Below are 26,019 nucleotides of genomic sequence, written 5' to 3'. Positions count from 1 at the left end.
AGAAATGTGTTCAAGGGCAGAGGAGGGTGGGGTGGGAGGGGCTGGTCAAAGGTTCTTTACCTCTTAGTGCAGAAAGAAGTCAGCCAGAGGCAAAGTGACAGACAAGAACTGATTTATTACAAGCAAGATGGGCAAGGGAGTGCTACTCAGCTTAACAGGGCTACAGTTTTATAATCAAAGGAAAAGTGGGGAGGGGGAGAATGTCACCTTTTCCCTCATTCTTGAATAGACATCAGGCTTCCATCATCAGTTCCTCCTCCACATCAGGCTGGGAGTTATTTTGACCCTGCATGGTCGAACTGGGACTGTCATGGCTCAAAGGAAATGAGAAAAAAAGCAGTAATATATTCTAAAATATGGTAAATCATCTCAGCTTTCAATATAATGCCATCTTTCATTTATAGTTTTGTTTTTAGTGTGTGCAGAGGAGTGTGTCCAAGTAATTGTTAATTTACTGACCTCACTGGTCAGGATGCATGTCTCATGCCACCATCATTTTATTGTTTTGGGACATGTCTCATGCTTCTGTTACCTGGCTTTGTTGCTAAACAAGCCTGCTTTCTTGGGTGGTCATTGACTTACAGGAGTCTCCCATACTTTACCTTCAATCCCCTAGTGGGATTAACTATTTAATCACATACTTTGGCCCTTTACTCTGTTCCTGTGGGTATTTGGGGAAAACTTCACGTGCAAATTAAGCTAATAATGCCAACAAAACATATTATTATAATGCCTAGTTCACAAGTGCTCAGTAAAACTTTTTTTTTCTGTAGTTAAATCTGGGCTCCTTTGGTACAGCTCATATCCACTCCCTAAAAATCTAACTTCCAAAGCATTGGCCAATATAATAGGCTTCCTGAGGAAGCTGAGGAGTGTGTTGTGTCATTGGAGAGTCAGAGGAAGAAGGCCTTGGCAGATGCACTAAGGAGCTGGGACTTTGTCCTGGAGGTGATGGGGAACCATAGATGAATTTTCAAAAGAAGTATAAAATGGAAAGGCTTTTGTCTGTGGATTTTCAAGCCTAACTTTCTTGCATCCTGATATAAAGGTAAAAACTAAAACAACAAAAAAATCACTCTACAGGGTACAAATACTGCTTTTTCCATGAAAGGAAATTATATAAATCCTCTAATGATCACTTTAATAAATTCAGAATCTAAAAACTGGGCCCCTGTCCACCTTTTTCAAAAACTCATGACAGGTTAAGCGACCCAGAAATTCCCAAGGTAAAATCCAGCTGCCATACACCTGAAGGGGAGGTCTGGCAGCCATTGTCATTGCACCTTGTAGCCACACGATGTCACTGTTGACAACCTGTACCTTCCAATTGGTCAAAGGATGCAGGTCTGTAGCATAACAGGTCCCACAATGGCCAACAGGGATATCCCATGGAGGGTATCAGTCACCGTGTCTCTCACAAGGAGGTCTCAGGGTCACAGCTTTTAGGGTTCAACTTTCAGGTCCATATTCAGCCTCCTTCCAGGCAGCTGGGGCCACTGTGAGTTTGATTTCTATGTCTGTCTGCCCATGGAAACCTGTCCTCACCTCACCACTACCCCATGCCCATTCCCTACTTAGCTACTTACACTAGCAATGGTTGGCAGATTTTCATCTTCAACACTTGGAACACAAAGAATCTCACTTCTTGACTTTTCCAGGGTAATATGGGAACTTACCCACTTTTCTGAGTGTCACTGCTTAATTATAGGTAGGAGGCCAAATATCATTGGTCAATTAGGATTATTTGAGCTATAAATAGAACACTGAATGAAAATGTCTTCTTAAGCAATAAGAAAATTGTTATCTCATATAACGGTCATGCAGAGGCAACACAGACTTTGGACTAGGTTGATTCAGTGGTTCAACAAGCTACCAAGGACAAGTTATTGGAAAGTAAAGGCTATCAAGTTTATCAAAGTATCTAGGAAGAGTTTTCCCTGTGTTCTGCTGTAAACATAGTAAGTTTCAAATTCAAATGAAAGCGCTGGTCCAGATGTCTACCAGGAGCAATCAGGACCACATGCTTCCTTTTCCATCTGAAATCTTTACTTCTGATTTTTTGAGCCAATTAGGTCACTTAGGCACACACTCTGCCTCCAATCAGTAACTGCCTGGCAAATGTACAGACGATTTAAGCCTGAGTTCCAGCAGGGAGAAGGAGTTAGCGTAATTGGAATTAGCAGTGGGATGGATGCTCCTTGAGTCACATGGGTTGTAAGGTGGAAGCATGGCTATTTGGGTAAAACTGGAGTCCTATAAAGATTGAGAGGAAAATGGACACTAGATGCAGGATCACCAGTATCCTTCACAATTTGCAAAGCACAAAAAGACTGATTATTTTCTAATTACTAACAATACAACCTCTCTCTATTCGCTCCTGGATTTTGTATGTAGCAAATAGAGGGAAGGAAGCTCTATAACATGTGCTCCAAAGGAATTCCTTCTTATGAGCCCGAAGGCCTTTCTAGCTCTTCTGTTTGCTAGCAAAGGAAGGACTCTGCACACAAGTTCAGTCTTTAGCTCAGTGTCCTGCTGTGCTGGTCTCAAGAGTCTTCTATGGGCCTCATCTACCCACCAGGATTCAAATAGCTCAAACACTCATTTAACATTTGTTCATTTACAGAAACTTATTATGCAACTGTTATGTATCCCAGATTCAACTTGATGCTGTTATGTATACGGTGGCGAGTAAACCAGGTGCAGTTCCTTCCCACGTGGAGCTTACAGTATAGTTGAGAAGAGAAGTATGGAACAAATACAAATAATCATGCTATTATAATACGTGCTATGCAGGAAGAGAATAGGGTTATGTGCAGGAGACCTCTCTGAAGAAGTGACATTTAAGCTGAGATCCAAAGCCTGTCTTCATTTCATCTTACCGCTTTCCTCTGTGCTTTGACTTCCCTGTAGAATTTACAGCCTATGTTAGCAATTATATCTATTTTCTAAACTTCTAAACTGACTCTCAAATTCTCTCCTGGGTATAGAACTATCAGGTGGCTCCCCGCAACAAGGAGTATACCACATATGAGTGGCATTTAGTGATGAGTTGAAGATTCTTTGACTTACAAGTCTTTCACACTTAGAATCCTTTATTACACTAATACATTTGGTCTGCACTTCCCCATGAGAATTTGAACACCTGGAGACATGGATCATACCTTACTAAACTTTTTCCAGAACCTAGCTTAGTCCCTGGAACATAGTAGGTGCTCAATACAGTGCTGAATTATCTTGTTAAATTTGAGTCAGATTTATTCAGCAGCATTCTCTTTCAGTAGCCATTTTCCAGTATGAAAAACAATTAGCAAACAACTCAGGCAAATATATTAATAACAAATGTTCAAGAATCCATAGAGAGCAACAATAGTTGCATGAATTGAGCCCTTAAAATGTTTCAGGCTCTGGGCTAAGCATACTCATTTTTCAACCTGTTGACTCTTCACAACTTTAATGTAAGTACTGTTATTATGTTTACAAATGACCAAATTCAAAAGTAGAAGTTTAGGAAAATGACTTGCTAAAGTCACACTGCTATGTTATAGTATATGGCAGATCCAGGATCTGAAACCAGCATTCAGGCTCCATTAACCACTTCATTAACCAGTTGACTATATCACTTCTCACAACGGGCATCTACTCTACCATGAGATTGGTATATGTGCTTATTCCAATTTGCAATTATTTCATCTGTCTGTTTATTAGTTACCTATTGATGCATAACAAATTACCTCTATTCATAGCAGCTTAAAACAAACATTTATCTCAAAGTTTCTGTGGGTCAGGAATAAAGGAATAGCTTAACTGGAAGGTCTAGACAGAGTCTTTGACGAGATGAAGGTGCAGTCAACACATTGGCCAGGAATACAGTCATCTCAAGGTTCAAGTGGACTAAAGGATCCATTTCCAAACTCACTTGTATGGTTGTCGGCTGGCCTCAGTTTGATAATTGTTAAGTGGGCCTCTCCACAGGCTGCCTGAGTGTCCATGTATATGACGGCTTCCCACAGAGGAAGTGATGAAGAGAATGAGTGAGCACCTAAGACAGAAGTTGATGTCTTTTTCATAACCTGATCTTGGATGTGCCATAGTGTCACTACTGCTGTATGCTGATGATTGCACAAACCAAACTTGCTGAAACGTGGGTGAGCACGATACAAGGATGTGAACATTAAGGAGTAAGGGTCTTTGGGAGACATCTTGGAGGAAATCCCTCAGTCCGTTTGCTCATTTTTGCAACTGCCTTCTCCTCTAGAACATAAACTTCACGAGTGAGGAAAAGCCATCAGTGCTTCTCATTGCTATAGCCCCTCAGATGGTGACCTGCCATATAACAGACTGTCAATAAATACTGAATAAATGTAATAATGATGGTGACATTGTTATCAAATTAAGTTGTATGGACCGTACTCAGCCCTAGCCTGGCCTGTGCTCTCTGCCTCGCCAGAGAGGGTTCTTTTTCCCTTTGAGTCTGAATGAATAAGAAAACCAAAGCTGAGATGGACATACCACAAGCTTTATTCAGTGGCCAAAGAATAGAGAAGTGGGAACTAAGTTCACAGGTGAACTTCTTGCCTACCTGGTAAGAGAGATTTAATTTTAAAGAATAAAGACAAAGGGAGGAGGGGTGAGGCTACTGATGGGGAGGCCCGTGCACTAGTCTACCAGGGAAGGGGCAGGGCTTTTTCCAAGGGAGTGGGGTGCCACTCCATTTTTATCATTTTAGGTCCTTACTGTCTGGTCATGGCAGCTGATAGGTGTATCATTTAATATGCTAACTACATGTGGTTAAATCAAAGTATAATGAGACTCAGGGTCTGTTGTAGGTCAGATTCATCACCATCTTGGTCCCAGCTGGTTCCATCTGGCTTTTTTTAAGATTTTTTTTTTTTAATGTGGACCATTTTTAAAACCTTTATTGAATTTGTTACAATACTGCTTGTTTTATGCTTTGGTTTTTTGGTCACAAGGCATGTGGGATCTTCAGTCCACAGCCAGGGATTGAACTGGTTCCCCCTGCATTGCAAGCAAAGGTTTAATCACTGGACACCAAGGAAGTCCCTATCTAATTTTTTCATTTATAGATTCCTTTCTTATCTCTGAACATTTTAACTTGAAGATTTAGGTTAACTCCTGCTAAAGGCAAGGGATGGAGGGTTGAACAAAGACCTAGAGCAGCTCTGGCAACAATGTGAATGCCAAAGTATGAGCTTCCTATAATCCCATCTTACTCTCACACAAATTCCCAGTTGGCACTTATAGTACCATGTACATAATTTTTAAAAGCAGAACTATATCATGGCCAAGAGTATTTACGCATGTATACTTTGTATTATATACACTGTGGACAGTGACTGAAATCACGAGATTAAAAGATGCTTGCTCCTTGGAAGGCAAGCTATGCCAAGCCCAGACTGTGTATTAAAAAGCAAAGACATCACTTTGCCAACAAACGTCCCTATAGTCACAGCTATGGTTTTTCCAGTAATCATGTACAATGTGAGAGTTGGGCCATAAAGAAGGCTGAGTGCCGAAGAATTGATGCTTTTGAATTGTGGTGCTGGAGGAGACTCTTGAGAGTTCTTTGGACTGCAAGGAGATCAAACTAGTCAATCCTAAAGGAAATCAACACTGAGTATTGACTGGAAAGTCTGATGCTGAAGCTTCAATACTTTGGTCACCTGATATGAAGAGCCAATTTCTTGGAAAAGATCCTGATGCTGGGCAAGACTGAAAGCAAAGGGAGAAGTGGGCAGGAGAGAATGAGATGGTTAGATAGCATCACTGTTTCAATGGACATGAATTTGACCAAACTCTGGGAGATAGTGGAGGACAGAGTGATAGAAATAAAATAGGACAGTTACACAGTTAGTTGCAGAAGTTCCAATAGGGGACTACAGATAGAGAAGGAAACCTAATAAACTTCGGGAGGCTACTGTAAGTTAATGATCACTCAAGAAAGCTACTGGAACACTGTTCAACAAAGCAGGCTTGTTCGTTGTTGTTCAGTCACGAAGTAGTGTCTGACTCTTTGTCACCCCATGGACTGCAGCAGGCAGTCCTTCCTGCTTCCCTGTCCTTCACTATCTCCCTGAGTTTGCTCAGACTCATGTCCATTGAGTTGATGACATCCAACCATCTCATCCTCTGTCATCCCCTTCTCTTGCCCTCAATTCTTCCTAGCATCAGTGTCTTCTCCAATGAGTCAGCTCTTTGCATCAGATGGCCAAAATACTGGAGCTTCGGCTTTAGCAACAGCCCCTCCAATGAATATGCATGATTGACTTCCTTTAAGATTGATTGGTTTGATCTCCTTGCAATCCAAGGAACTCTCAAGAGTCTTCTCCAGCACCACAATTTGAAGCATTAATTCTTCGGTGCTCAGCCTTGTTTGTGGTACAATTCTCACATCCATCCATGACTACTGGAAAAACCATACCTTTGACTATATGGACCTTTGTAAGCAAAGTGACACCTCTGCTTTTTAATACACTGTCTAAGGTTTGTCATAGCTTTCCTTCCAAGGAGCAAGTGTCTTTTAATTTTATGGCTGCAGTCACCTTCCGCAGTGATTTTGGAACACAAGTAAATAAAATTGGCTACTGTTTCCACTTTTCCCCCATATACCTGCCATGAAGTGATTAGACTGGATGCCATGATCTTAGTTTTATGAATGTTGAGTTTCAAGGCAGCTTTTTCACTCTCCCCTTTCACGCTTATCAAGAGGCTCTTTAGTTCCTCTTTGCTTTCTGCCATTAGAGTGGTATCATCTGCATATCTGAGGTTGTTGTTTTTTCTCCTGGCAATCTTGATTCCAGCTTGTGATTCATCCAGCCCTGTATTTCACATGATGTACTCTACATGTAAGTTAAATAATCAGGGTGACAATATACAGCCTTGATGTACTCCTTGACTGCTTTTGAACTAGTCCTTTGTTCCATGTCCAGTTCTAACCATTGCTTCTTGACTGGCGTACAGGTTTCTCAGGAGGCAGGTAAGGTGGTCTGCTATTCCCATCGCTTCTAAGAATTTTCCACGTTTGCTGTGATCCACACAGTCAAAGGCTTTAGAGTAGTTTAATGAAGCAGATGTTTTTTCTGGAATTCCCTTTCTTTTCCTATGATCCAATAGATGCTGGCAATTTGACTCACTTAACTATAAAACCACTTAAGTATTCTTGCCTTGAGAACTCCATGAACAGTATGAAAAGGTAAAAAGATAGGACACTGAAAGATGAACTCCCCAGTTTGGTAGGTGCCTAATATGCTACTGGAGATCAGGGGAGAGATAACCCCAGAAAGAATGAAGAGACAGAGCCAAAGCAAAAACAACACCCAGTTGTGGATGTGACTGGTGATATAAGCAAAGTCCAAATGCTGTAAAGAGCAATATTGCATAGGAACCTGGAATGTTAGGTCCATGAATCAAGGCAAAGAGGAAGTGGTCAAACAGGAGATGACAAGAGTGAACATCAACATTTTAGGAATTAGCAAACTAAAATGGACTGGAATGGGTGAATTTAACTCAGATGACCATTAATCAACTACTGTGGGCAAGAATCCCTTAGAAGTAATGGAGTAGCCATCATTGTCAACAAAAGAGTCCGAAAAGCAGTACTTGGATGCATCTCAAAAACAACAGAATGATCTCTTGTTCGTTTCCAAGGCAAACCATTATATCACAGTAATCCAAATCTATGCTCCACCAGTAATGCTGAAAAAGCTGAAGTTGAACGGTTCTATGAAGACCTACGAGGCCTTCTAGAACTAACACCCAAAAAAGACGTCCTTTTCATTATAGTGGACTGGAATGCAAAAGTAGGAAGTCAAGAAACGCCTGGAGTAACAGGCAAATTTGGCCTTGGAGTACAGAATGAAGCAGGGCAAAGGTTAACAGAGTTTTGCCAAGAGAATGCACTGGTCACAGTGACACCCTCTTCCAACAACACAAGACAAGACTCTACACGTGGACATCACCAGATGGTCAATAACGAAATCAGACTGATTACATTCTTTGTAGCCAAAGATGGAGACGCTCCATAGAGTCAGCAAAAACAAAACCGGTAGTGGACTGTGGCTCAGACCATGAATTCCTTATTGCCAGATTCAGACTTAAATTTAAGAAAGTAGGGAAACCACTAGACCATTCAGTTATAATCTAAATTAAATCCCTTACGATTATAAGGTGGAAGTGACAAATAGATTCAAGGGATTAGATATGGTAGACAGAGTGCCTAAAGAACTATGGATGTACGTTCGTGACATTGTACAGGAAACAGGGATCAAGACCATCCTCAAGAAAAAGAAATGCAAAAAAGCAAAATGGCTGTCTGAGGAGGCCTTACAAATAGCTGTGAAAGGAAGAGAAGCAAAAAGCAAAGGAGAAAATGAAAGATATACCATTTGAATGCAGAGTTCCAAAGAATAGCAAGGAGAGATAAAAAGCCTTGCTCAGTGATCAATGCAAAGAAATAAAGGAAAAAAATGAAATGGGAAAGACTAGAGAGCTCTTCAAGAAAATTAGAGATACCAAGGGAACACTTCATGCAAAGATGGGCATAACAAAGGACAGAAATGGCATGGACCTAAAAGAAGCAGAAGATATTAAGAAGAGGTGGCAAGAGTCCACAGAAGAACTATACAAAAATGGTCTTCACGACCAAGATAATCACGATGGTGTGATCACCCACCTAGAGCCAGACATCCTGGAATGTGAAGTCAAGTAAGCTTTAGGAAGCATCACTACAAACAAAGCTAGTGGAGATGATGGAATTCCAGATAAGCTATTTCAGATCCTATAAGATGATGCTGTGAAAGTGCTGCACTTGACATGTCAGCAAATTTGGAAAACTCAGCAGTGGCCACAGGACTGGAAAAGGTCAGTTTTCATTCCAATCTTAAAGAAAAGGAATGCCAAAGAATGCTCAAACTACCTCACAATTGCAGTCATCTTACACACTAGCTAGCAAAGTAATGCTCAAAATTCTCCAAGTCAGGCTTCAACAGTATATGAACTGTGAACTTCCAGATGTTCAAGCTGGTTTTAGAAAAGGCAGAGGAACCAGAGATCAAATTGCCAACATCCACTGGATCATTGAAAAAGCAAGAGAGTTCCAGAAAAACTATCTACTTTTACTTTATTGACTATACCCAAGCTTTTGACTGTGTGGATCACAACAAACTGTGGAAAATTCTTCAAGAGATGAGAATACCAGACCACCTGACCTGCTCTTGAGAAATGTGTATGCAGGTCAGGAAGCAACAGTTAGAACTGGACATGGAACAACAGACTGGTTCCAAATAGGGAAAGGGCTATGTCAAGGGTGTATACTGTCACCCTGCTTATTTAACTTATATGCAGAGTACATCATGAGAAATGTTGGGCTGGATGAAGCAGAAGCTGTTATCAAGATTGCCGGGAGAAATAAAAAACCTCAGATATGCAGATGACACCACCCTTATGGCAGAAAGTGAAGAAGAACTAAAGAGCCTCTTGATTACAGTGAAAGAAGAGAGTGAAAAAGTTGGCTTAAAGTTCAACATTCAGAAAACGAAGATCATGGCATCTGGTTCCGTCACTTCTTGGGAAATAGATGGGGAAACAGTGGAAACAGTGGCAGACTTTATTTTGGGGGGCTCCAGAATCACTGCAGATGGTGACTGAAGCCATGAAATTAAAAGATGCTTGCTCCTTGGAAGAAAAGGTATGACCAACCTAGATAGCATATTAAAGAGCAGAGACATTACTTTGCCGACAAAGGTCCAGCTAGTCAAAGGTATGGTTTTTCCAGTAGTCATGTATGGATGTGAGAGTTGGACTGTGAAGAAAGGTGAGCGCTGAAGAATTGATGCTTTTTAACTGTGGTGTTGGAGATGACTCTTGAGAGTCCCTTGGACTGCAAGGAGATCCAACCAGTCAATCCTAAAGGAAATCAGTCCTGAATATTCATTGGAAGGACTGATGCTGAAGCTGAAACTCCAAAACTTTGGCCACCTGAAGTGAAGAAGTGACTCATTTGAAAGGATCCTGATGCTGGGAAAGATCGAGGGCAGGAGAAGGAGACGACAGAGAATGAGATGGTTGGATGGCATCACCAACTCAATGGACATGAGTCTGAGTGAACTCTGACAGTTAGTGATGGACAGGGAGGCCTGGCATGCTGCAGTCCATGGGGTCGCAAAGAGTCAGCAGGACTTAGCACCTGAAGTGAACTATAAAACCATAAACAAAACCACAAGATATGCCCCAGGCCATTAGATGGAAGAAAAATGTCACCACCCTTCTAGTAATTCGATAATCCAATTTGACCTCATAGCATCAGACACTTCTCTACCTATTAAGAAGGAGGAGGTAGTGAAGGAGGAGCTCACAATGTATGCCTTACATCTGCATCTATGTCTACTTGAAGAAGATGGGCTTTTCCCCTCCCCCCCTTTTTTCAATATAAAACTGTAGCTCAGTCAATCCTTGGGGCAGAGCTCCTTTGCCTGTCCACTTGCATCACTTATAAGCATCCTATATTAATAAATCTATTTCTTGCCTATCACTTTGCCTCTCGCTGAATTACTGCACTGATACACAAAGAACTTGAGCCTTAGGAAGTCCAGGTACCAGGTGAGTGATTCTAATTAAAAGATTATGGGTTCAAGTCCCAAGTTGGGTTTTAGTGCTGTTTGAGTCCTAGTCACGTGGGTTAGGGTCCCAAATTGGGTTTTGGCTGGGTTTGAGTCCTGGCGTCATGGGTTAGAGTCCCAGACTGGGCTTTGGATGGCTTCAAGTCCTGGCTTCATGGGTTCAGTTTACAAACTACGTTTTGGCTGGGATTGAGTCCCAACACGTAGATTCAAGTCCCCATCTGAGGAAAATGGATTCAAGAGGAGCCTGGCATGCTACAGTCTATGGGGTTGCAAAGAGTTGAACATGATTCAGCAACTGAACGACAAAAATAAATATTATTTCTATATATAACTATAGAAGGTGGAGTTGGAAGCAAACATAGCAAATTCATGAAAATGTTGGTCTTCGGGGAGGAGAAGAAAGTAAAGGTATTAGGGTTGAAAGTCAAATACTAATTTATTTTCAGTATTTCCTTCTACTAGTGAAATAGGAGGGAAGGGGGAAGGGTACAACATTTTTAAAATGACATACCTATAGGACATGATAAAAACTGGCTAGGACCAACTAGCTCCAAGATGGTGGAAGATTCGACTTCCAATATACCTTAAGCCTCACTAAACACTGATTCTATTCATTAGCTAAATGACACACTCAACAGTACCATGCGTTCCAAGCTAATCATAAAACTCCAAAAAGTAGGCAGTGCCCAATTCCTGGAAATCTTCACTCCTTCCCTGAAATAGTTGAAATAATCCTCCCACTCATTAGCCTATGAAATTACCCAGATAATAAAAACACACCATATTTGGGAAACTTTCATCTTCTGAGATGGCCCACACTCTGTCTGTGGAGTGTTTCTGTGCAAATAAATTCACTTCTTATCTATCACTTTGCCTCTCACTTTAATCTTTCTACACCGAGAACCTGAGCTTCATTACATCCTGAGACCCAGTGTGTGATCTAAATTAATAAGCCACGGGTTCAAGATCCAACCTGAGTTGCACAGTTTCATTGGGATTTTTTATTGAGCCAGTATTTAAAAATGGTCAATTCTGGTGCTGGGAATATAAGCATTTTTCTCTGTTGGTTTGGTTCAGTTGCTCAGTTGTGTCCAACTCTCTGCAACCCCATGAACAGCATGCCAGGCCTCCAAGTCCATCACCAACTCCCAGAGTTCACTCAAACTCATGTCCATTGAGTCGGTGATGCCATCCAGCCATTTCATCCTCTGTCGTCCACTTCTCCTCCTGCCCCCAATCCCTCCCAGCATCAGAGTCTTTTCCAATGAGTCAACTCTTTGCATGAGGTGGCCAAAGTACTGGAGTTTCAGCTTTAGCATCATTCCTTCCAAAGAAATCCCAGGGCTGATCTCCTTGCAGTCCAAGGGACTCTCAAGAGTCTTCTCCAACACCACAGTTCAAAAGCATCAATTCTTCGGCACTCAGCCTTCTTCACAGTCCAACTCTCACATCCATACATGACTACTGGAAATTTTCAAAGTAAACGATGCAGATTTTTGTCTTAACCAATTGAAACACAAGCCTTGCAATGCTCCTTAGACACTTTAAAGGTGCCTTCCTTTGGTTCTTTGGTCTAAGTAAGGGTGAATCTACAAACCCCACTCTCCAGATGACTCAGACCAAAATCTTATTTTCTCCTAAAACTGTCAAATGTTTCTGGTTTTAAGTTTATAAATTCATTTTGGTCTGATCCTTCTCCACTTTCCATGTTTTGTGTTGGTGGAGCCAGAGGCTCTTTGTGCTGAAGGAGGGAGGCCCAAGCAGAGGCAGCCTGGCTGGAGCAGGAGACTGGTTACTGGACTGGTGCTGACACACAATCCGCTGAGTCCAGAATCCTGGGCTCTGGGCTCATTTGAACGTCTCTGTGCAGCTTCCATTCACACATAGCCGATAGTCATGCTGGACCAATACTGGAAGGGCACGTGGAAAGTTTTAAACCTGTAGGTATCAAGTGATGTAACATTTCCCTTTAATTTTGATGTCCATTCTTGCTGTTTAAGAAGTAATTTCAGGAAATCCATTAATTCATTAACAATTCCCTTCTCCAAAGGACGCCCAATGAAAACACGGACTCTTGTGAATGAAAGCACTCTCTTAAAATAAATCACTGATGTCTATGGGTGGGCTGGTGAGAAGTAGTTTGAGGGGCTAGAGCAAGAACATCCAGGCACTTCTCGGGAAACAAGAAAACAATCTGAGAGTGGAAATAAAGTCAAAAGCAGGATCACCAGGCGAGTATGTTTCACACTCAGGTCAATACCTTTCACGGTGTTTTGTTCACACTTTCTTTTCATAACAATCCTCTTTGATAACAACTGGCCATGCCTACCTCCAGTGTGCTGGGCCCAGGGAATAAGTAGGTAGAAAATACAGCCTAAACTGGTATGTTCCTTAATTCCAGATATCCCAGAATCTATACCCAAGAAGGAAACATTTGCAGAATTCGCAGAATATTTCGCAGAATAAGCCAGCGGCGGTATCAGACTGCCTCACTTATGCAAGGGACAGACTTGAATGCACTTCATGAGTGGGCTGAACCCCTCTGCACTCTGGGGCCCTGAGGCAGAGGGGTTGCCCAGACCCCCAAGACAGGATCTATATTCATGTACAATACTTCTCTAACAGCAGATTCTGATACAGGCTGGCTTCATGTGCTGGTCCTGCAACTTCTGTAGGGCTTTGCTGCTGCTGCTGCTGCTGCTAAGTCACTTCAGTCATGTCCGACTCTGTGCGATCCCAGAGACGGCAGCCCACCAGGCTCCCCCATCCCTGGGATTCTCCAGGCAAGAACACTGGAGTGGGTTGCCATTTCCTTCTCCAATGCATGAAAGTGAGAAGTGAAAATGAAGTCGCTCAGTCGTGTCCGACACTTAGCAACCCCATGGACTGCAGCCTACCAGGCTCCTCCATCCATATGATTTTCCAGACAAGAGTACTGGAGTGGGGTGCCATTGCCTTCTCCGCTGTAGGGCTTTGAGTCTCTGTAAAATGGGAATAACTACTGGACTGTTGTGAGAACTACAGGCAATAATATACAAGGCACAAAGCAAGCATTCAATAAATTATACCTTATTGGTCTTGTAAAAGATATTCTGATTCCCAAAGTTTTACAAGAAAAGATTCTTCATTAAACAATATTTTTGAGCTGCTGCCCAACCAGGGTTTCCTGGCCCTAACCCAACAATTCACAAGTGTTTCTCAGAAGATCTAAGGACAAGAAAAAGGAATTAGGGACGCATCTTCATCTATTTCTGGAAATTTCCACTCTGGGGCCTTTTGCCTTCTCCCCTATCTCCCTGGTTCATTCTTTCAATCATCATTTATTGAAAAGTCTCTATTCAAGACACCGGTGCAGAAGAAAATGCAAATATGAAAAGTCTTTGTCTCTAGGGAGCATTCAATACAGGGTAGCAAACAGGAAATCAGTGCTCTCTAAGCAGAATCCCTGTAACATAATTTCCCTAGGAATTCAGTCCATTACTTCGAAGACTAGTTAATCTAATCAATAGATTCTTCTTTATTATTATTATTTCTCAACTGCTGTTCTCTCACATACTTGCTCAGCATCCTCACTACCAATCCCAGAGGTGAAACAATCCTTTACATTAACACCAAGCTGAGGGAAGAAACTATACACTGGGACCTGTATGTCCCTTTGCCCTCAAATCTTCAGAGCCCCCAGAGAACCCTTTCACATGTTGGTTTTGCTGCTGAACCCATTTTCCACAGGAACCACTCACTGCTCTTTTCAGATGGCCCACTCAACCATCCCCTCCTCTGCAGTTATTGCTGTCTCTTCTTAATGAAAATCAAGGCCACCTGAAACATTACTCAGGTCTACTCTTCATTCATTCAACAACACTTATCAGAGCACAGTAGGAGCCTGCACTGTGCAGACGTGGGAGCTGCTACAGTGAGAACCAAGCGGCCATGGTCCTTGACTTCACAAACCTCAGCCTACTATTAAGCTGCGAGGGAGCCATGCTCTGTCGCTTCAGCCCTGTGCGACTGCGACCCCATGAGCTGTAGCCCGCCAGGCTCCTCTGTCCATGGGATTCTCCAGGAAAGAACACTGGAGTGGGTTGTGGTGCTTCCTCCAGGGGATCTTCCCAACCCAGGTTACCAACCTCATTGCTGGCGGATTCTTTACCGCTGAACCACCGCGGAAACTCTATTATGCTGTACATTCAACAAAGATTACACGAATACTTGTACAACTTGAACAGAACTGAGGAGAATTCCAGGTGTTGCAAGTCTTAGGATAGTTTTTCTTAGGAAATGCTATGTGACGAACAATCTCAATTTCAATGGAAGTTAACTAAGGGAAGAGGCAGGGAGGAGCGTCCAGGCAAAGGGAAGAGCATCTGCAGAGGCCCTGGGGTGAAGGACTTCACATCATTTGAGGATCTATCTCAAGGAAGCCAGGGGAGACCGGGGCAACATCATACATGGGGCCTCATGCCCATCCTAACGAGTTTTGATCTTTCTAGGAGTAATCAGAAGCTTTACAGAGTTTCAAGGACACAATGCTATGATCGTTTTTACCTGCCCCGTGGCTTCAGAGCAGGCAAGGTCTGGTTTTGCCCACCGGGTTCGCTCCAGTGTCCAGACAGCGCCCGCTGTCAGCTGGTTCTTACGGAGGCGTCTCGGGGAGTAAGAGTGCAAAGCCGGCCGCGCGGACCGCGGGCGTGGGTTGGGTCGCCGCGCGGGGGAGGGGCGGGCGGCGGTCGGCGCTGGGCACCTCGGGGACCTGAAGCGCGACAAAGAGTCGGCGCGCTCGGAGCTCTCGCTTCCGCTGAGGCTGCGTCTGGTTCTCGGCGAAGGGCCTAGGAGGTCCAGTCGGCGGAACCCACAGGTCTCTGGGCCCAGACCCCCCAGAGGCCCACGGCGCCCAGGTGAGCCTCACGTCCCAGGTGGGGCGGCCCGGCCGGCCCGGAAGCCCCTGCGCGCAGCGCCGGGCGCCCCCGCCGCGGTGCGAGCAGCCTCCATCTCCGGGCTGCGGCGACGGCGGCGGCGGGCGTGCTGGGCCGTGGGCGGTGCCCTGGCGGCGGTGCGACCCCGCGGTGAGGCCTAGGCCCGCGCGGGAGGCGGGTAGGGGACTCCGGGCGTCTCCCAGAGACCCGGCCGGGCGGCGGTTTGCTACTGCCCGGCCAGGCCCTGGAACCCGCGGCTCCGGCCTCTGCCCGACTATAAATTCATTATTTGTCGCAGTCGGAAGAGTGGAGCAGACGTCACAGGGAAGGAAGCGCAGGAGCCGAACCTTCGCTCCCGGGAGCACCGGGTTCACATTAAAGTGTCTTTCCTTCCAGTCCCCTTTTCCCTGCAAAAATGAGCCGGCTGTATTTTTGCAGAACCCGGATCACAAAGTGCTGCAGCCTGGCTTCTTTGTCTTACCAATACATCCCACGCGTCTGCGCGCGGCTGATGTTTGTCTCCATCCTTTTTATTGGCTGCGAACCGGTGCTTTGGTGCCAGGTTTTCCGCGCCTGACCAGAGCTCCATGCTTGCTGAGTGACAGGACTGTGATTCACTCCACGGATTATCTTCACGATGGTGAACAAACAGGTGGTTTTCAGTTCTTAGCTATTATAAAAAACGATTCTTGAGCGCTGTTCCGTCTGGTTTTTTGATTGTGTAGAGAGGCTTGTGGTACTCATTGCAAAATGCTCCTTGGAAAAGTTATTCGCGGTTTTTGTGCCTCACATTTGGGAACACCTGGCTCAGAGAGCTAACTGACAGACCTTGTTGGAGGTCCCAGTGCTGATCCTGCGGACACCGTCAACACCTCTTTGTTAAGTTTGTTCAATAGCTGGCCTTACCTAGAGCTTTGCTGAAAAGAACCTGAATACCTTAGTAATTTTTAAAACCGACTTAGGTTTAGCTTGGATAAACCATTACAGTCCCCAGTACGATTAAACCTAAGTTAAAGGAAAATTCAAGCTGGGATTAGATAAATAGTGGAAACGTTGTAAAGTCCTACATGTACTCTGAAACATGGATGTTGAGTTGGTAGGACAGGGATTTTAAATGATTATGCTGAGGGATGTGTCACTAGAGCCTCAAGAAACTTGCCGTGAAGACCTGTAAACGTTCAAGTAAGTGACATTGTCCTTATCAGTGAAAATAAATGGAATTTGTTTTTCCATCCGTTTTACTTACATTTTAAAACGTGTGTGCTGAAATAGAGGGAATTTTTCTTTGTAATGATCATTTTCCAGTTTGGTCTCATGGTCCTGATAATTAAATGTATGTATAAGTTTTAAATGACAATGGATGAATTCCTTTCTCTCAAGTTTTAAAGCATAGGCTTCCTTGGTCTTCCCACCTATTTGGCAGGGCTAGGATCCTTTCTCTGGAGACTTTTTCTGGTTCTTTGTTGTTTAGCCCCTAAGTCGTGTCTGACACAGTTTTGAGACTTAGCGCGCCAGGCTTCTGTGTCCAAGGATTTTCTAGGCAAGAATACTGGAGTGGGTTGCCATTTCCTTCTCCAGGGGATCTTCCTGACCCAGGGATCAAAGCTGCGTCGGGCATGTTCTTCATCAGCAGCGCCACCTGGGTAGCCCTGTTCGTAGGGTTACTGCTTCCCTTACCCACAGTGCCATGGCTGTGCTGTAATCATCTTTTGTCTCTCCAGTCTCTCACTCTGAGCTTAGTGCCTGGTGTATGAGTGACTGACGACTGCTAGCGTGGCGGATGAATTTAGAATATGACAGTAGCTTAGAGATTTGTGTGACAGGTAAATTTATTATTCAAATGAGTAAGGTAGAAACCCGGGACATGGACAGCTGTGATCATCTCTTGGTCATAAGCAAAATCGTATTCCAAAAAACACTACTGGCAAGACACTCGGGTTGTTTTTTTTTTAGTTTTGTTGAGATATAATTCATATACCTTACAATTCACCCATCTAAAGGATACAATTCAATGGGTTTTTTGTGTATTACAGTATTAATTTTTAAAAGTTGTGATCAATATACGACATAAAAATTGCCGTTTAAAAATGTCCAGTTCAGTGACGTAAATGAACATAAAGTTCATTTATGATGTACAGCCATCACCACTATTTCCAAAACATTTTCAACACCTTCAACTGATACTCCCTAAATAAATGTTGAATGTATGAATGAATGTTGATAGTAGAGAGAAGTATATTTTATGTGACTTTGATTTCTAACCTCTCTTCTAATTTGTGTTGTCTTTTTCATAATTATATTGTTATTTTGTTCATAATTATATGAAATATAATTAAGAGGGTACTAAGCCTTATCTGGAGAAGGCAATGGCACCCCACTCCAGTACTCTTGCCTGGAAAATCCCATGGATGGAGGAGCCTGGTAGGCTGTAGTTCATGGGGTCGCTAAGAGTCAGACACGTCTGAGCGACTTCACTTTCACTTTTCACTTTCATGCATTGGAGAAGGAAATGGCAACCCACTCCAGTGTTCTTGCCTGGAGAATCCCAGGGATGGGGGAGCCTGGTGGGCTGCTGTCTATGGGATCGCACAGAGTCGGACACAACTGAAGTGACTTAGTAGTAGTAATAAGCCTTATCTTAGTGTGGTAATACTTGAAATTCCTTAAAGTGAAAAACTGGGCAGTTCTTTCAAGTTTGTTGAATTACTGAACATTCTAGAGTCTCTAAAAGTTGTAGAGCAAAATCTGAGTGACGTCCCAAACTCTACTCTAATTTACAAAATACACGTACCCTAGGTTATATTATGCTATTTAGCTTACTCTATTGCTCTGTGTTCTTTTTGCTTTGATAGTTGCAGGATACCCTCCACTTTCATAGGAGGTATCCTAAGAGGTATATTTAAGACTAGAAAAATCCACAAATATATAAGGTGCTAATTTTTAAAAAGGGATTTATTTTAGGTACAATGTATTTTGAATCTTTAGTTTTTATTCTAAAATGTTTAGCTTTTTTTTGCCTGTTGGGTTGCTTTTATGGGTGCTAAGCTCTTCTTTAATATCTTTTAAAAAGCTATTTGTCACGTTTGGTTATTTCCAGACAAAAAAAGATTGGCAATCTCCCGTTTTTACAAGGAAAAAGCACCCTTGGACATCTATATGGAAAAGACTAGACTAGAGTAGGTCTTGGAAGCAAAAAAACAGTTGAATTTATTATTCGGTAGGTTTGACAGGGGTACAATTGTTAATCCTAAATCTTCAAATGTGGATGGTTTCCTATGCATGTGAGTATTACATGTGCTTCTGATTTTTAGCATTATAGCCCAGATAATTACACAGGTGTTCTGGACTCTGGATTTGGCTTGGACTCTTCTGGTGACCTGACCAACCGTATAACTTTTATAAATTCATTATTGGCACTAGTAAATTAAGTGGGTTTGAGTAAGTGGGCAAATTAAGTTTGCTCTTAGAAAGCAAACTAGTACATCCTTTGCTCCTTCCTGCAAGCTTAACATTTCTTTGAAGTTATCTTTAAAAAATTTTTTAAATTATGTATTGTACCATAATACAACTTTCTAAATTTTAATATGAAGATTGAATTTTAAATTTGTTACTACCATGTAACATGGGGCCTCCAGAGGGCGTATTCTGTTTATCCTGGGGTTTTCTGTATTCCCTGACCTACTGCCTCTTATCCTTGGGACTTCTCAATCTGAGAAGCAAGGGACCCAGAGGACCTCTACGTCTCTTGCACCTCTGATGTGGTATGATACTTGAAATAAACTAGAGTTTATTCTCTTAGTTTTAGGAAATTATAAATCCATAACAGGGAAAAATATGACTGGCTGATTTGCATGATTTAATTTATTTCCCTGACAATTAGAGATTGCAGTTCTATTGTATGTAAAAGCTGTTTCATCAGAAACTGCATGCATTTTAAGAAATGGATTGCAAAGTTAGAAAAACTCTCTGCACGTGTCATCTTTGTTGCTCTCAATCTTTCTTTGCTGCACTTCTGCTTTTTTCTTTCCTGGCTCCTAATTGGATTAAAGACTGTTTTGCCAACCATGGCATCTGGAGATGACAGTCCTATCTTTGAAGATGACGAAAGGTAAATGTCTTGCATTGTGATAAAACTGGATTATGAAGCTTTAAGGATGGGCTTTAATCATTCAGGAGAGTATCCAGGCTACTTTTTTGGAGAATACATTTTGTAATACTGCAGAATGCATAGTTGCTTCTCTGTGATTTCCAGCAAGGGTGGTGAACACCTGGCGTGGAGGTGGTCACCACTAACGAGGCATCCTTTCCCATAAAACCTGGATGTGAGGTCTGCACATCCCTCTCAGCACAAAATTCTTGGCAGTCACTTCCAAAATGATATAAAACCTATTTACTGTTTCTGGTTCAGAGCCTACAAAGAAGATCAGAGTGAATGAAGAGGAGGATGTGGTTAAGAGAATAGACTCTGGGACCAGACTCCTAAAATTATACCCTATCTGCCACTTACTGTCATTGTGATCTTAGACAAGCCTTTAGCCTCTCTGAGTCTCAGTTTCCTCATCTTTAAATAGAGAATAATAGTACCCCCCTCATGGTGAGGATTCTTTGAGTTAATGTGTGTAAAGCTCTTAGAACAGTGATTGGCACACAGTAAGTACTGAATAACTGTTAGCTATGAACATTACTGCTGTAATGTTACTTCTCTCAAAGCTAAAAATCTGTATCAGTATAAAAATATTACTTATATGTTATATATGCATTATATATAATATATATTTTATATTAAGACATTAATATAAAATACATGTTTAAGTTGTGCCAGAAACATCACAAGACAGAATTCTTTATATTTTTAATAAGATTTCCTGAAATAATGACAAGATTACTGTGTTCCATAATATTTTTGTATCTATTATGGAACATTTCTTCTATGACTTTTTTTCCTCAGTCTTAGTATTTTTAATTAGAACCTTTTTTGTTAAAATGAATCCCTAGTTATTGGTTCAAATATAAAAGGTTCTAAGAATTCTTGCTTTAGAGTGATAGGATCTGAAATGATAAAACCAAAATTAAATACTGTGCTTTTTAAATGACAGGAGGGAGGAGTAGAAACTTTTTACTGACCTTTCTGTGGCCAAGCTTAGAATACTGTCCTGGATAAACTGATTGATTCTTAATCCTATTACTATTAAGGTGACTTTGGAATTATCTGACTGTATACCCATAGATAGTAATTTCATCTTAAAAGAAGAATGCATAACAGGGTGAAAATAGTTACATGGATTGTAAGTAGGCTTTCTTAGCTTATATCACTTTAATATTTTGTAATTTTAGGGCTTTTTAAGATCTGATATTTTCATCTTGGAAGGATTAACTGGTTATTCTGTTACTGTTTTTGCCTATTATAATTGCTTAATTTTATTCCCTTAGCCCTCCTTACAACCTGGAAAAAATGACAGATCTTGTAGCTGTTTGGGAAGTTGCTTTAAGTGATGGAGTCCATAAAATTGAATTTGAACATGGGACCACATCAGGCAAACGAGTGGTGTATGTAGATGGGAAGGTAGGAAAAAATGGTACTTTGTGAAATATAGTGTACAGAGAAGCTCGATTTTGCTAATGTATATTCATCCACTGTGAATTCAGTGCTTTTCCCTTACAGTGGTTATATGTATATTGGCTTGTATCATTTTGCCATAAAAAGCAGACTAGTAATAGTTGTGGAATTCATAGACTATAACATCTAATATTTAACTTTAAAATGCCTTTATTTTCTAAAATCTTTGTATCATGAAGTAATAAAATCACATCTAAATAGCATTGCCATTTATTCCCTTTAATTATATTATTTCCAAAGTTAAACATTAAATTTTCTCCCATTTGTATGTTTTTAACTTCCGTATTTTATTACTTAGGAAGTGATAAGAAAAGAATGGATGTTCAAATTGGTGGGCAAAGAAACCTTCTGCGTTGGAGCTGCAAAGACAAAAGCAACCATAAATATCGATGCTGTCAGTGGTTTTGCTTATGAATATACACTGGAAATTAATGGGAAAAGTCTCAAGAAGTATATGGAGAACAGATCAAAAACCACCAATACTTGGGTATTACATTTGGATAGTGAGGACTTTAGAGTTGTGTTAGGTAAGTGAAAGCCATTTCTGCAGAATTCGTTGGCTTTTTATGATAGCTGTTTACTTCAGTTCCTCTAACTCTCCAGACCTTTCATGGGAGCTTTGAATAGGAGAGTGGTACATGCAGGTGTGTTTCTCATGTGTCCTCTGGGAATGAAGTATTTGTTGAATTGACCGATTTATACGGAAAATGTGAGAGCCAGATTTTATAGTGGTAGATTTGAAAATTATAAACTTGGGTTTAAAAAGAGAAATATTGATGTAGACATTTAATTTGTCATTATTTGATATTTCTCTTCAAAAGAATGTCTGAAGGCAGTTGGAAATTTAAGGTTTATCAGAAAGAAGGGGATTTTTCTCTAGGTTTAGGACTACAGCAGATCAAAATAATCAACGTCCAGGTAAAGTAGATTAAAAAATAAAAAGTAAGCCATTGATCCTTAAGCTAAGTTCTATTGTTACAGATTGCCATTTGTGTTCTTGATTTCACTCAGCCTACAAAACTTGAAAGACAAGCATTTGCTACCTTTGTTTATTACTGGTTACTCCTAGTATTTTCTGCTTCTCATATCACTGAAAGTGAAAGTGTTAGTCACTCAGTGGTGTCCAACTATTTGCAAACCTACCAGGCTTCTCTGTCCATGGAATTCTCCAGGCAAGAATCCTGGAATGGGTTGCCATTCCCTTCTCCAGGGGATCTCCCCAATCCAGGGATTGAACGCAGGTCTCCAGCATTGCAGGTGGATTCTTTACCGTATGAAGTAGCCTCCAATCACTAAGAGTTACCAGGGAATCCAACATTATGTAGATCACCTCATTGATTTATTGATTGATTTAGATAATACTGAGAACCTCATAAATGGCAGCTTATGTAGTAGGCCTTGAAGACACGTAAATGAAGAGACTATCCATGTCTTTTAAGAGAGTATAGTTTAATTGAATGCTAGAAAAATTTTTTAAGAACGAAAAATACTTATCAAGTAATAAATGCACATGGTTGAAAAAAACAAACCAAAAAAAGAAAACCCTCTTGTATGGTTTATTTATTAAAGAAATTGGGTCAGATTTTTTTTGAAGAGGAGAGGATATGTTCTGAATTTTGTGGATTCCATTCCTGTGATATTCTTCTATTAGTATTTCCTGCAAGTTGGTATTTGAAGAATTGATCAAATTTAAGGTTTTTTTATTTTTCAGGTAAGACATTATATTTATTCTATCAAGAGGCACATGGTTTTGCTTTGTCTAATTTTTTGATATTGGCACCACTAATACCTAAGTGTCTATATCCATTAATTCATTGGCAGATGGATTCATTAATTCATTAATTCATTGGCAGATGGATTCATTCATTCATTCATTCATTGGCAGATGGATATATTCTGATTCCATCATTTCTTGTTCGTTAGCTGGAGTGCTCATACAGTGAGAAACTTCCTGTTGTCTACTATTTAGTTACACAGAGGCACATTTTGTATGACAAATGTAGGATCACAGCTTATTTTCCCTTAACTACGAGTTTTCAAGATATTAAATTGATTCCTTTTTCTTTCCTAAAGGTGATCATTTAGGTTTTTTTTTTTTTTAATCATTGGGCTTCCCAAATAACTTGTGGATTTAAACAAATTGCAGTGTTTCAGTACACTGCAATTATTATCCTTACTGATGCTCAAATTGTCCCATTTTTGGCCATTGTAGTGCTCCTTAGATCGGCTCCTGAGTCAAGGGAACTGTGTACATTCATAGGTAGATAGATATCGGGAGGAACGGGGAAGAGAGAGAGACTTTATCAAAAAATAAAATAGCTTATGAGTTCATACTGATGCTTATAATTCAAATTCCAGGATACCAGTTTTTTTAATTTAATCTCCTCTAATATCTTTATGTTCCTTCTTCCACACTGAGAATCCTTCTTCTCAGGGACACAGAGGATGATGCAAATAGAATATAATTACTTATTTCCTTTGTGCCATAATTATGTACATACTAATCTCAGTTAACAACAGAAATACTCTACCACCATTAATACAGTGACTGCCCAAAATTTGTCTTCCTTGGTGGCTCAGTGGTAAAAAATCTGCCTGCAATGCAGAGCCACTGGAGACACAGGTTGGATCCCTGGGTTGGTAAGATCTCCTTGAGGAGGGCATGACATCCCACTCCAGTATTGCCTGGAGAATCACATGGACAGAAGAGCCTGGCAGGCTACAGTTCGGTCACTAAGAGTCAGACACCACTGAAGCGACTTAGCAAGTACGCTTGCGCACAATTTAAAACAACTTTTTGCATATCATTTTCCAACTGTACTGCGTCTACATTGTCAGAACATACAGCTGTTATATACTATGCCAGGCTGCCATTGGGTGGCCACTCCCATATCTCCTGGACCCTCTGCCTTTCTCTCTGTGCCTCTAGCCCAGCTCAAAGTCCTTTCTCCACTCTCCAAGTGAGGCTTCTGTCTCAACGTGCAGGGAGAAAAGACTCTGTTCCTGGAGTAGATGGCTTGTCAGATGGCACCTCATCCTTGAACCCCAGGCAGCCTTTGACCCCCAGACTCCTTGTAAACACAGGTCCTGCTTCTCTCTAGTCTTTGTTATAACAACCAAAGCTTGTCTTCTGGCTGCTTGATGACTATAGTCTTCTCTCCTGACACTCTGGGGGACCCTGACATTCACAAGTGGTTCTGGGGATCCTCCCCAAAATGCACATATGTCTGTCTGTGCACATGGCATGCATATAACTCAGTTGGTAAAGAATCCACCTGTGATGCAGGAGACCCCAGTTTGATTCCCTGGTCAGGAAGATCCACTGGAGAAGGGGTAGGCTACCCACTCCAGCATTCTTGGGCTTCCCTTATGGCTCAGCTGGTAAAGAATCTGCCAGCAATGCAGGAGACCTGGGTTCAATCCCTGGGTTGGGAAGATCCTCTGGAGAAGGGAAAGGCTACCCACTCCAGTATTCTGGCCTAAGAATTCCATGGTATAGTCCATGGGGTCACAAAGAGTCAGACAGGACTGAGTGACTTTCACTTTCCCTGGAGTGAACTGTGGCCACTTAGCTAATGCCCAAGTGTATCATGGCAACATTTTGCTCTATTGTGTCAGCACTGTACTCAGCACAGTCCATCAAATACTATATTTTTTATTATGATTCTATAACTTTTCCCCAAAGTGAAATCATAACAAAATGAATAGATTATTGTACTCTTCAGTATGAAATTTACGGAGAAGGCAATGGCACCCCACTCCAGTACTCTTGCCTAGAAAATCCTATGGATGGAGGAGCCTGGTAGGCTGCAGTCCATGGGGTCACTAAGAGTTGGACACGACTGCGTGACTACACTTTCACTTTTCACTTTCATGCATTGGAGAAGGAAATGGCAACCCACTCCAGTATTCTTGCCTGGAGAATCCCCAGGATGGCAGAGCCTGGTGGGCTGCCATGTATGGGATTGCACAGAGTCAGACACGACTAAAGTGACTTAGAGGCAGCAGCAGCAGCAGCAGTGTGAAATTTAAGGCTAAATTGCTGTCTGTCTATATGAATGCTATGCAGCCTTTTCTGGTTTCTTTGTGCCATCGTCCAGGTGGGTTAGTATGAGAGGCAGGGAGAATCATCTAGTCTCTTGATGTTAAAGAAAATTTGGGGAAGGACAAATTAGGAGTTTGGGATTAACAGACGCACACGGCATATATAAAATACATCACCAACAAGGACCTATTGTATAGATCAAGGAACTCTATCCAGTATTTTGTAATAATCTATAAGGGTAAAGACCCTGAAAAAGGAAAGCAATATTGGCTACAATCCAAAAAATAAAAATGAAAAATTAAAGGGATAAGGTCAAATATTATATTACTTGAAATATGTAAGTTTTGAAAAAGTCCATGGCACTCTTTAATTTGCTAAAATATATTGATACCCTAAATGGAAACATACTGTAATCCTCAGTCAGTTCAGTTCAGTTCAGTCACTCAGTCATGTCCCACTCTTTGCGACCCCATGAATCGCAGCACACCAGGCCTCCCTGTCCATCACCAACTCCCGGAGTTCACTCAAACTCACGTCCATCGAGTCGGTGATGCCATCCAGCCATCTCATCCTCTGTCGTCCACTTCTCCTCCTGCCCCCAATCCCTCCCAGCATCAGAGTCTTTTCCAATGAGTCAACTCTTCGCATGAGGTGGCCAAAGTATTGGAGTTTCAGCTTTAGCATCATTCCTCCAATGAACACCCAGGGCTGCTCTCCTTTAGGATGGACTGGTTGGATCTCCTTACAGTCCAAGGGACTCTCAAGAGTCTTCTCCAACACCACAGTTCAAAAGTATCAATTCTTCGG

At 41.7% G+C, this 26,019-nt stretch overlaps 2 protein-coding genes across 3 annotated transcripts in view; one reads left to right on the top strand and one right to left on the bottom strand.

Moving 5' to 3' along the window:
• Positions 1-15,275, bottom strand: part of CEP70 (centrosomal protein 70kDa) — a 94,879-nt gene extending 79,604 nt beyond the window's left edge. The window contains exon 1 of the mRNA XM_010858218.1: positions 15,183-15,275. The gene's annotated coding sequence lies outside the window, so the exon portion shown is untranslated. The remainder of the gene's footprint in view (positions 1-15,182) is intronic.
• A 67-nt stretch (positions 15,276-15,342) lies between these two features.
• FAIM (Fas apoptotic inhibitory molecule) overlaps positions 15,343-26,019 on the top strand; it is a 16,515-nt gene continuing 5,838 nt past the window's right edge. The window contains exons 1-3 of one of the 2 annotated variants that reach the window (XM_010858212.1): positions 15,343-15,532; positions 20,981-21,113; positions 21,466-21,694. In XM_010858212.1, the coding sequence (XP_010856514.1) occupies positions 21,003-21,113; positions 21,466-21,694 (340 nt within the window). In that variant the 5' untranslated portion in view covers positions 15,343-15,532; positions 20,981-21,002. Of the gene's footprint in view, positions 15,533-15,696; positions 16,203-20,980; positions 21,114-21,465; positions 21,695-26,019 lie in introns of those variants that run through there. The other variant, XM_010858213.1, reaches the window with a different exon arrangement.

This window comes from Bison bison, unplaced genomic scaffold, assembly GCF_000754665.1.
Source record: "Bison bison bison isolate TAMUID 2011002044 unplaced genomic scaffold, Bison_UMD1.0 scf7180017864384, whole genome shotgun sequence".
Lineage (NCBI taxonomy): Eukaryota > Metazoa > Chordata > Mammalia > Artiodactyla > Bovidae > Bison > Bison bison.
Note: the sequence above shows the minus strand (reverse complement) of the source record. Positions and strands in the feature narration are given on the sequence as shown.